A 12,649-nucleotide genomic window follows, 5' to 3' on the forward strand; every position below is an offset into this window, starting at 1 on the left:
TATATATATATATATATATACACTGTTTATATTTAAAATTTTATGCAGAGAAATGCAAATTCAAAGTTTAACGAGTTTAAGAGAGTGTGTCCTCAAAACCACAGGCAGGCTGTTCCAGAGTCTGGGTGCATACAAACTAACAGCAGCCTCAGTGTGGATGTAAACTGTCAGCACAGGCTGACAAGCTGTCACAGTGTCTCTGAATGCCGGGACTCTGATAACAGGGACAGCACACAGGCTGGGGAGGCTGCAGCTATGCATTAGTTTCACTCTGCAGAAATGAAATAACAGAATGTGCAAAATCCTGGTAAAAAATATATCATAGCTAAAATGGAAAATATCCAGTGGTGGAAAAAATATTCAAAACCTTTACTTAAGTGTAGGTTTCATTATAGCGATGTAAAAATATTTCTTTGCAGGTAAAAGTGCTGCAAAAATAATCCGACTTATGTAAAAGTATGTAAGTATTAGCAGCAAAATGTAGCTCAAGTAAGTATTGGGTTGATCTCTGACTGATATATTATTATATATGGAATCAGCAGATTATTAGTACTGAAGCACAGAGGAAGAAACATTTTTGTTGTAGCCGCTGCAGGTGGAGCTAGTTAGAACTACTTCATTTACTGTTTTTTTGTTGTTGTTGTTGTTGTTATTTTAATGTAGGGACACTGGATAAATCAGTGATTTGAATGATTAATGAAAAATTCTGATGCACAAGTCTGTTCTCATTTTTTCAGATTTGTTTTCAAATCTTTGATATTTGATCAGATATTGGATAATCTTGCACTGAATCTTAATTACTTATTTATAATTAACCAAAAAATTAATACCTTTTGGTGTGGTATTACTTGATATCATCTTCCACTTAGAAAAGAGAAAATAAATCAGCAAAATAACAGTAAATTGTTCAAATAATTAGAGTAAAAGCTGTTACATTTTTTACAGTGCCTGTTGCAGGTTTAGAAGGGAAAAACAGCATTTAGTGGCGCTCAGAGACATTTGAAACATGACTCCAACAGCATGCTACTGTTTGTAAAAACACAAGAAACAAAAAAAGATTGGATCCCACTAGTTTAGTCTTTAATTATTAGCATGCTATGCTCTGCACTGTGTACAATCTTCATCTTAAGCGTAAGTAAAGCTGTCAGATAAATGTAGCGGAGTAGAAAGTGTAATATTTTCCCTGGAAAAGTGACAAAAATTAATGATGAAATAATGAACAAGTACTTCAATTTTGTACTTATGTACGGTGTTTGAGCTAAAGTGCTTCGTTACTTTTAGCCACTGATAATATATATCCATCTTAGTGCTGAAGGATTTTCATTTTTGTTAATTAGCTATCACAGTTAATTGATTAATAAAAATGTCTTGTTTTGCCTGAATATATTAGATTCTCTGTCACTGAAGAAAAGGAAAAATTTCAGTTTCAATTGGTGAATTTGCTTTAAAAAAAAAAGGACAATCGCTTGATTGTTGATTATAAAAATAGCTGCAAACTAATTTATTGCCTAGCAACTAATCAACTATAGCCTGACTGTTCCAGCTCTACTCGCCTATTTCCCTCTTTCATTTTCCAGATGATGATGAGGAGCGTAAGGTCAAAGGTCAAGAGGTCACACCCTCTGACCATCTCTGTGATTGTGGGTGCGCGCACACACACACACACACACACACACACACACACACATCCAGCACTTGCACAGAGCAACACTCCTCTTCATCCCATCACTGATGTTCCCGTGGGAAAAGATTTTTCATAAAGTGCAGAAGCACTTAGGGAGAGATCTGTTTTAAAGATTGGACCGAAAAGCAATGTTCTGATTTCCTTGCAGATTTTCAGATTTCATCGCTACAGAGACGAATTATCTCCCTGGGCAACAAGGTGCAAATGATGTCTCTGCTCGGTAATAGAAATCAGGCAGTTTCGTCTTTCATCTGTGTGGGTCAGCGGGTTGGATTTTAATAGGCATGAGGTTGCTGAAATGAAAAAAGTCAAATAACCGTAAGAAACACTTCCAGCTGGTGAAATCAGCAGCGATCTGCCTCCTCTCTCATTACAGCTGATGAAGAGGAGTCTGGCTGCCTGTAGTAACCTGCTGTGATCATCACCAACCCTGTGGAGGGCTTCTGATTCAAGGCTCACACTGCCCTCTTGTGTCTGGTGGAGACAGAAAAAGTTTCTGGACAGAAGTTTCTGTCTCCAGAAGTTTCATTAGAAAGTCTCAGTTGTTCCTTGATGTCACGTGGTTGCTGAAATATTCAGGAGTTACTGGGATGAACTGCTGTAACTTCACAGCATTGCAGGAGGTGAAATTCTTAGTAAGTTCAGAAGGAAATGTCTCTGTTCTCAAACACACACATGCATCTGTGTGAGTCTCTCTCTCTCAGAGGAGCCCTGAGGACGGGTTTATCCTGTGGTGGTCATTCCTGTGCGCTCCACTGAGCTCCTGCAGGGAGATAAGCTGCATCCCGTGCCTGGCTACGGCAGCATGTGACCAGCTTGTGATCAGATGACTTTCTGCCCGGAGCCCGACTGCACTAGTCTGCAGAACACAGCTAGGAAAATCTCTCCTAGTCTCTCCTCCTCCTAGTTTCCACATGTTGTGTTTGGTGCTGGATGATCATCACGTTGTACCATGTGGTGCATATGATGAAGTCAAAGAAGTATTTTGTAGCTTCTTAGAAACCTAATACACTTATTCAACTTCTCAATACCAGCTCATTATTACATTTTTTACACAATGATCTCCAGGATTTGAAAAGTTAATGTAACCATATTTACAAAGGCTATTAAAGCATCAGTTTATAAATTATGATATATTTTAATAGATTAAACTACCACCAGTTTATAAAGCTGTTAATAGCAGATCTGAATGTGCTTACAGAGTAATGCAGCAATCACAGATAAGAATTTTTTACATTGTGGTGAACACAAATAGAAACACGGCATGGAATTGGTCTTCTTTTCCGACTTAGAGAAAACTCTCATTCCTGTTGCTGGGGTTAGAAAAGACGTTTAATGTAATAATTTGTGTTCAAAAAGTTTGAGAAGTTCCAGTGGTGACAAATTTGTGACCAGAGTTAATCCACATTCTAGTCAAGTGTGACTTTAAAGGGCCGTGATCAGACAGTGTGACCACTACACAGACACTCCCTTGACCAGAGACTATAAAAGGCTTGGTGGTTGTGGTTGTGGTAGTATGGCTGTTTTATGACGTCCATTCTGTTGTAGCGATGCCTTGGAACAACAAATACTTAATCCCATATGTTTAAAAAAAATGGACACTATTTAATAAAATATTACATGCTGCATTTATATTTTTGATATACATTTATTCAAGTAAAGCACTGAAACCTAAATAAGATTATTCATAATTACTATGATATTTTACCCAATGTAGTATGTTAGAATTTCAACAAGTGTCTCCACATATTTCTTTAGCAGCATTGTTTACACTGCATGTGTGTCTTCGTCTCTTTCAACTCACAAAAAGCAAAACAACTCAGTCACTCATTCAATGTATATTTTCTCTTCATGAGTAGTAGGTTTGGGTTTTATTCTCATCACTGTAAAACACCAGTGACACAAAGCATTTTTTATGGTTCTGTCTGAATGAATTGCTGTTTCCATTCCTAATAATATTCCTGTGGAATAGAATAGCAAGTGCCTGCCGCTGCCTGTTTTCATTTCTGTGGCATGAAATTAGTTTATTAGCATGCAGAGCATGAAACCTCACATATTACTGTAAATGCTGACTGCTTCCAATGCAGAGCTCCAATCTATGTATACAGTGATGACTTTACTGGAGAAAAACAATTATGAAAGCAGAGATATTTTGATTTTTCTTTTAATTGATTCATAATTTGTATGTATATATATATATATATATATATATATATATATATATATATATATATATATATATATATATATATATATATATATATATATATATATATATATATATATATATATGCTACAACCAGATCTAATACAGATTTAAACAGTGTTCTTTCTAGCTCTGTTTAGGCTGACATTACCTCTTTGAAAGTTAAGCTTTTTGGAGTTTTAGTATTCACAGACAGTGCTGTGGCATAATGTAACTTTTATTATGAAATGATAAAATATGAACACTATCTTTAACACTGCAGCTCTGTCTGCCACATCACCATGACAGTTTAACTATTTCACCAACACAGGGGATGTCAGTGTACAACCTTTTCACTATTTTACAATTTGGGAACTGCGTTACTTTACTCAGTGTTTTCTGCTTCCCTGTCACAGATGAAATTAATGATTTATTCACCGTGGTAATTCAGTCAAAAGTAAGCTTTTAGCCAACATTAGTAATACCAGATTTGTTCAAGCACTTATAATAACAGGCAATATGGCAGCTTACAGAAAACAGCAATGGCAGGTCATACTGAAACTGCATGCACTGAGAAAACAGAATTGTTGCATTTGATTTAAATCAATTGCTTCAGTTAGTAATAAACATTTAGATTAAATTTATCCAAATTGAATAATAAGTAATATTAATGCCACTGGTTTAAGTTAGATGTACTGAAATAAATTAGCACTGTTGCAGCTTAATTTTTAGGGAAGTCAACTTGAAGTTTCCAGTTTTTCCAAACGGAAACTGTAAATCAAGGTTTTATCAACGGACTTTTTTCTGTTTCTTCACTCTGTAATTCTGCTGGAAGAAAACAAAAGTTGAAATGCAGCTAAAACTAAAGGAGTAAGCTACTTTCTGCCGTCTTATCAAAACTAGAATACCGGTTTAAAGGGACAAAGTGTAATTTCAAGTTGATAGAATTCACAAAACTAAATTACCATCACCAAAACAGAAAGATAAATAGTTCAAAGTAGTACTTTACTTCAACTACAGCTCAAATGCATTTTTTACAGTGTTTTTTTCCATGTCGCCTTACATTGCTGTATTCATGTTTATGTTCTGTTCTTATGTAAAAATTTATTCAGAAGTTTTTACCTGAAGGGCAGCTTAAGTCTGTAGATATTTTATAAAACGCTTAATAAAATCTGTAACATTTAACATTTTTCCAACACACCTAAATGTAACTTTATGCTACTGATGCCTTTAAAAACCTTCACTGCCTTTATCTCCACCCAGCACACCAGCTCACCTTTGACTCTGCTCAAATTCTGTAAAACCACTCTGTACTACACAATGAGAACTTCTTATACTGAACATGTGTGAACCAGAAATTGATTCTGAAGAAGAGTAACGGTACAGAAAGCGCCACCCTGCAAGACGACGAGATTAATTCCTGAAGTTTGTTTCATATAAAACCCTGAAAGTCTGAATGTGTGTTTTTGAGACTTGACTTCTTTTGATTCTCATCAGCACACTGCAGATTCAAGATGGAAACACTCAGCCATGATTCTGACTGCTTATTTTAATCATTATCTGTCTTCCAATCTTTAAAAAAAAAAAAAACACAACATGGACATGTTAAGAAGGTGCAAAATCTGATTTACATCAAAAGGGAGGATTTAACATTCCACATAGTAAAGTGATAATCACACTATCAACCAGAAAAATAACTTAAAGAATAGAAATACCAAAAACCTGCAGATCATTATGTCACAGCAGGACAAGACCTGATTTTGATTGATGATTTGTACAAAATCAGTTTTCCACTTCCTTATCATCTGCTCCTTTTCTGGCTCTCACTTTTCTCTGTGTGTAGCACATACACACTCGATCATGCATAAATTCCTGGCAAGACTTTGTCAGGCTGGAGGAGTGGTGCGCGCACACACACACATACACACACACACACATACATACACATACACACACACATATACACACAAAAACACAATTTCTGCCTGAGGTATAGTATAGCAGAGGTCAGCTGGTCTCAAGACAAAAATGAAACAGGAATCAGGAATATTATCCCGAGCATGTGATTGTGTGTGTGAGCTTGTGTATGAGTGTGTGCGTGTCTTAGTGAGTGCGTGAGATCACAATGAGATCACACACTTTGTCAGAGGACGGCCCCTAAAACCCGCTCAGTGAGAAGGCAGAGAAGTGGAGACTGTTGGCTGGCAGTTGGAGAGATTGGAAGGTGGACGTAGGTTTGGTGGCTGGCGGTTAGATGGAAGGTTAGAGGAGCAGAAAGGTTCAAAAATCTGCAAAAGTTAGAAGCTGGTGGCTTGTGGACAAATACAGGTAACTGTAGTTTGTGTAGTTTTTAATCTGTTCTTGTAAGTAGACTACAGAAAGCATCCCTTGATCAAATGTCCTAATCCTGTGTTTCTCTGCTTGTTCTAACTAGAGGAAACTTTTCGGCAGTGAATCTAGTCTTCTGCTGCTTTTGCCACATCTAATCTTCTCATCTGCGTCATCTCAGAGGGCATCAGTTCTCCATCCTTTCAACAGAAGTCCACATTTCCACTGTGGTTAGAACTGGGTGGCTCTGATCTTCACCATGAGGAGTCTATGTGTGTCTGTAGTTCTGCTGCAGCTCGTTGGCACTAGTTTATGCCAATTCCCTCGTCTATGCGCCAACTCAGAGGGACTGCGAACCAAAGAGTGCTGCCCAGTGTGGGAGGGAGACGGTTCAGCCTGCGGTGCGCTGTCAGGACGTGGTTTCTGCACAGAGGTGCAGGTCTCAGATGAGCCCCACGGGCCACAGTACCCCCACAGTGGGATTGATGACAGAGAGCGCTGGCCTTTAGCTTTCTTCAACCGGACATGTCGTTGTGCTGGAAACTATGGAGGTGTTAACTGTGGCGAGTGCAGGTTTGGTTACTGGGGCTCAAACTGTGCTGAGTACAGAGAGTCAGTGCGCAGGAACATCCTGACCCTGTCGAGTGCAGAGCAGCAGAAGTTCATCTCGTACCTGAACCTGGCGAAAAACACCATCAGCCGTGACTATGTCATCTCCACAGGAACAAGAGCAGAGATGGGTGAAAATGGGGAGAACCCCTTGTTCTCTGACATCAACACCTACGACCTGTTCGTCTGGATGCACTACTACGTGTCCAGAGACGCCTTCCTGGGAGGACCGGGGAACGTTTGGAGAGACATCGACTTTGCCCATGAATCTGCAGCATTTCTGCCCTGGCACAGAGTCTTCCTGCTTCACTGGGAGAACGAGATAAGGAAGCTGACAGGAGATTTTAATTTCACCGTCCCATACTGGGACTGGAGGGATGCCCAGTCCTGTGAGGTGTGCACCGACTCTCTGATGGGTGGACACAGCTCCCTCAATCCCAACCTCATCAGCCCTGCATCTGTCTTCTCCTCATGGAAAGTAAGAAAAACTCTCTGAATGTTTGAGTGAAAACATGCATGTTTCACTGTGTAGCTGCACAAGCAAATCTTTCTTATCCCTCACTAAGAGACTGAAAATTCTTTTAGTTGCAAAACAAAGACTCGTTCTATTCCATCTTACGCATTTAAAAGACATAATTTTACTGAAACTATGCCATTTTTAAAATATTAGTCCTCAGTTGATGCTGAAACCAATAAAAACTGAGAAAAATTCTGCTTCAAAGGATTTGTCTCCACATTGTAAAACAAAGACAGCAGAATTATTCAGAGTGAAAATTGAGAGAAATTCATCAGAAAAGTTCTTTTAGTTTAACCAGTCGACACTTGCTGCTGTAGATTTGACATAATTTCATTTGTCTTTGCTAATATCTGTAAATGCTCACATTCCAAGCAGTCACACCACTCTGTATGGGGTACAGTATGCAAACTGCAGATAATTTAACTTTACATTTACAGTGTGGCTGTTTTCCCCTTTGATGGCCATTCTCCTGCTGTTTATTTTATTCTCTACCCTACAGCTGATGCAGTAAACATTCATGCATGAGGGTCATTTCACTAAACCCATATTAAAGCTGTATGAAGGCCTGTAGGTTCTTTAACAGCAGCAGCTTAAGAAATGTGTGTGCAATCCGTGTGTGCAGGTGATCTGCACCCAGCCGGAGGAGTACAACAGCCGAGAGGCGTTGTGTAACGCAACAGGGGAGGGTCCACTGTTGCGTAACCCTGGCAACCATGATCCAAATCGCGTGACGCGACTCCCCACAACAGCTGATGTGGATTTCACTGTGGGCCTCCCCGAGTACGAGACGGGACCTATGGACCGATTTGCCAACATGAGCTTTAGAAACGTCCTAGAGGGTACACACACACACACACACACACACACACACACACACACACACACACACACACACACACACACACACACACACACACACAATTAAGCATCCTGCCAAAATATGACATTTTTTTCCATGGGAATGAGAAACTGTTTTTCGGTTTATAAAGATACATATTTATTTATTCATTTTTGGTTGTTACTTGAGCCTATTCTGTCCCTATAAATGATATTAGCAGCAACATTTTCATGAAGCATCACTCAGAGAGTCAGTTTCATTGTAAATGAGACCATCCATTTAAATTACATCAGAAGCTGAGATGTGTGAAAGAGCGCTTGGAACGCTAGAATACATCTAATCTATTCAACTGTGTTAAAATTTTGAATGTGATTCCCTGAATTACTGTTGAAATTGGTTGAACATAGGAGATGTAATGCACTTTTATATGCTGATCATCTATTTCTTCCCTGATTTTTCCGCAAATATCTCTCAATTTCTTTTCATTACTGTTCATCCTTTTCTCCATTCAGTCTACTCAATCCCATTGCTTTCTGTTTTCCCTCTTTCATATGTTATCCTCCTGTCCCTCTGTCTACACTCCAGTAATCTCTGTTCGTACTTTTACTGGTCCTCCTGCAGGTTTTGCCAGTCCAGAGACAGGTATGGCAGTGCCAGGCCAGAGCACCATGCACAACGCTTTGCATCTCTTCATGAACGGCACCATGTCCTCAGTCCAGGGCTCAGCCAACGACCCCATCTTTGTGCTGCACCATGCTTTCATTGACAGGTAACACAAATACTCACCAGTTACTTCATGACATGAAGGAAAACTGTTGACATTATAGTCACTTAATACTGACAGTCAGTTACTTATCTTCTCAGTGTGGCAGAGGAAATGGAAGAGGCAGAAATGAGTAGAGTAGTGTTTTTGGCAGCCTGTTTTGATTTTAGTTTTAGTCTAGTCTTTGTGTCAAGCTGACATTTTAGTTTTTATTAGTTTTAGTCACATTCATTCTCTTTTTCGTCTAGTCAAGTTTTAGTCGACTAAAAGTCTGAGCATTTTAGTCTTATTTTAGTCAGAATAACCTATGACTATTTTCGTCTAGTTTTAGTCGACGAAAACTGATGACATTTTAGTCTAGTTTTAGTCAATGAAAATTATGTTTTACTCTCTTTTTAGTAATGCAATTCTATTTAACCCAATCAATATAGTATAATTTCCTTGTATAGTATAGAGAAAACCATTTTTTTATTTTAGTCAAACCCATTTCACAAATTAAACACGGTTATCTTATTATTATATTATTGTTAACATAAACTCAAGAATATACTCACTCCAGACATGGAAGATGCTCTTTTTCCCCGTTATTTTGTGGCCGCATTTCTCCCCGTCTTTTTCCACGACACATTCCGTTTTGTTTTCCACTTGTATGTAAACAAAGTATGTCCATATGTCCCTTCTTTGTTTTCTCCCCAGCTGCCCGAAAGCTGGGGAACAGTGCCCGGCAATGATCCCACCGCAGACGCATCTAAATAATGCCGCGAGTGGAGATTGAGGAAGTGACGTCACCTGCGTCACCGCAGTGCGACGTCACAGCCTGGGGAACAGAAATACTGCAAAATAATAAACGCGACTAAACATTTAAATCTTATTTCGTCTCGTCTCGTTTTGGTCAACGAAAATGAAGAGACATTTCAGCAGAGTTTTTATTTTGTAAACCGAGTTTCGTCTCGTTTTTATTTGTCAACAATATTGTATTATATATTTTATTATAGTTATCATCACATAACCACCATTTACGTTTCGTCTCGTCTCGTTTTCGTCAAGTGATAAAGGTTCGTTGACGACGATATTTCGTCATAATTTTCGTTGACGAAAGCAACACTAGAGTAGAGACGGAAAAATAGAAAGATTTTCTTTTTAAACAAACAAGGGGGAGACTTTTCCCATTGAGAATTTGTCAGAGTTTGAGGAAAGGACAGAAAATAATGCTGATGTCTTTAACACATCCTGGTGTCTATCTAATTCTCCCTTTCCATCTTTTTCTTCTCGTCCAGTATCTTTGAGCGCTGGCTCAGGACCCACCAGCCTCTCCGGAACAGCTACCCACGTACCAATGCCCCTATTGGCCACAATGACGGTTACTACATGGTTCCCTTCTTCCCTCTCTATAGAAACGGAGACTATTTCTTAACCGACAAAGCTTTAGGATACGAGTATGCCTACCTGTTGGATCCTGGTCAGTGCAAAACTGCCAACATGTCCAGTGAATTAATGTTCCTACAACTTTCCTCTGTATGTAAAATTGTCATATCCTGTCTGTCTCACCACAGGCCAGAGGTTTGTTCAGGAGTTCCTGACGCCGTACCTCCAGCAGGCCGAACAGATCTGGCAGTGGCTCCTGGGAGCCGGGATTCTTGGAGCTGTGATAGCGACACTCTTTGCTGTGCTGGTTGTCGTTGCAAGAAGGAAGTGGAAGCGTAACCAGAGGAGGAAGAGGGCGTCGAGCTACGCAGAGAGACAGCCGCTACTGCACAGCAGCTCAGAGGAAGGTTCATCATATCAGACGACTCTGTAACACACCAGATACTGTACAACAAACAGCTGTATGTGAATGTACAAACTGTTGAGGGCACCCAGTAAATCCATGAAGCAATGAATGAGATGAACCCTTTCATTGATTTCCTACAATAAATCTGACAAATTTTGAGCTAATGAAACATTTTTTAAAAATCAGTTCACACAATTTTTCATCAAACAGACCGTTTTTGTGTTTTCGTTGCCTTTGACATTTATGCTGCGGAAACAACAGAAATATTTGAAAAATGTCAGCAACACGTCTGTGCAGATACAGGGGAAAATAAAATTAAAAAATACCAAAAAACTTTATTTAAACTTGCAGGGTTTTTAAATATATCAAGCACATATTGTTTTCTCAGGCAACTAATAACATCGGTCAATATGTTTGGGTAGATACATCTGCAAATAAAACCTTTCCTGTGTGCATGGCTACTTACCAAGAAATGAGAAACCTTTTTTGGGATTTTGGTAAACTGAGCTTTTAAGGTCTAAGTCAATTTAAAACCACCAATGGTATATTAAAGATGGATGTAGCATCACATCATTACCCATTAGTTTGTGGACTATCATTTTGAATACCCAAGTTTGGATTTTGGCTGCAGACATCTCAAACCTTTTGATATTAGATGTGAGGCCTAAAGGGTGGATCTGACTGAGAACTCAAGGACAGTATGTTCACCTGGGACTTATTTGGCATCTATTGCACCCTAAATGGGACAGTGATCTACAAACTTTTATCACACTGTGAAGGAAACTTGAAACTAGTGACTGAGACCATAAACTAATTAAAAAAATGTTTTTCAAGGTTTCAAAACAGGTGAGACAGAATCATTTTCTCACAGACCTCTATACTATGACTTCTTTTTGCAACCAGAGGAGTCCCCCCCTGCTGGCTGTTAGAAGGAATGCAGGTTGTGGGCACTTCTGTATGGCATCTCCTTTGAACCTGGAAGCTATGTCCATCTTTTATATACAGTCTGTGATTTAAACAGATATATTGGTACGGGGCAGGCACCCAGAATCAGGAAGATGTCCCTAATATTCACAAATATTCCTCATTTACACACACAAACTGACAAACTTTAAGAGCCATCTAGCGTTAACAACACATTGCAAAAAATGTGTTCAGTGTTCAAATGAAAAAGTAAAAATTTATGCACTACATTAACCATTTTTTTTAATTTAAATTGTGGCTTGTTGCAGAATAAAGCCTTGAAGTGCATTTACAATCCCATGTAAACTAGTCAGCAGCCAATGACGGAAACCGTGTGTGGATCAGCAAAAAAATGTGACCTTATTTGTTCTGTCGCAACTTTCCTCATTGACTTGACAAGAGTAACATTTTAATTTTATTGATTTTTTTTTGTTATTATACTTGATTTAAGTGCAATTGTGTTTACAGGACACACAAAGTCCTAACATCCCATTTTTACTGCGGTACTGTGCTGCTTTGACTTGAATCCTTAAAAAGTTGTTTTACTTTGCCAGAAACTACACAGGCCTCAAATCCATCATTTGCACTCTAGACTGACATACGATCAAGCAAGGAGGGAGAGCCAGGATGAGTCTAACACATAAACTCTACGTTTACTAAAGTAGGCAGAGTTAAATGTAAATTCCAATGATTTGACTGCAGCTGAAGAACACCTTAGAGAAAAGTAAGTATTTTAGATCATTTAAAGTCAAGATATGACTGCTGCAGCTGTTCAGGTTAAAGGTTGTAGAAATCACATCATGTGCTTCTCCATACTGAATAAACAGTAGTTACAACAGCAATAAAAAACACATTTAGTCTGAAGTGATCATGAATATTTAAACATTAAGGCCTAAAGTGCATTTCCAGCTGTAATTTGAGTGTGGGGATTCTTCTGAATAAAAAAATTACACCGTATTATATCTACCCCTCTGTTCTGAATTCGATTACA

The 12,649-nt window shown here is 38.7% G+C and overlaps 1 protein-coding gene across 1 annotated transcript; it reads left to right on the forward strand.

Annotated features, from left to right (window-relative positions):
- The first annotated feature begins 6,039 nt into the window (after nt 1–6,039).
- On the forward strand, nt 6,040–10,854 carry tyr (tyrosinase). Its single transcript, XM_023276414.3, has 6 exons — nt 6,040–6,197; nt 6,304–7,284; nt 7,946–8,162; nt 8,783–8,930; nt 10,202–10,383; nt 10,478–10,854. Exons 2-6 carry the CDS (start codon nt 6,457–6,459, stop codon nt 10,720–10,722), a joined length of 1,620 nt encoding a protein of 539 aa, XP_023132182.1. The 5' UTR covers nt 6,040–6,197; nt 6,304–6,456; the 3' UTR covers nt 10,723–10,854.
- Nucleotides 10,855–12,649: the final 1,795 nt, after the last annotated feature.

This window comes from Amphiprion ocellaris, chromosome 7 (assembly GCF_022539595.1).
Source record: "Amphiprion ocellaris isolate individual 3 ecotype Okinawa chromosome 7, ASM2253959v1, whole genome shotgun sequence".
Taxonomy (NCBI): Eukaryota; Metazoa; Chordata; class Actinopteri; family Pomacentridae; genus Amphiprion; species Amphiprion ocellaris.

Excerpts from the sequence above, each read along its gene's own strand:
- tyr (XM_023276414.3), top strand. The coding sequence starts at position 6,457 with ATGAGGAGTCTATGTGTGTCTGTAGTTCTGCTGCAGCTCGTTGGCACT. Across the intron at positions 7,285-7,945 it reads CTGTCTTCTCCTCATGGAAA|GTGATCTGCACCCAGCCGGA; the intron begins GTAAGAAAAACT and ends CCGTGTGTGCAG. Across the intron at positions 8,931-10,201 it reads CACCATGCTTTCATTGACAG|TATCTTTGAGCGCTGGCTCA; the intron begins GTAACACAAATA and ends CTTCTCGTCCAG.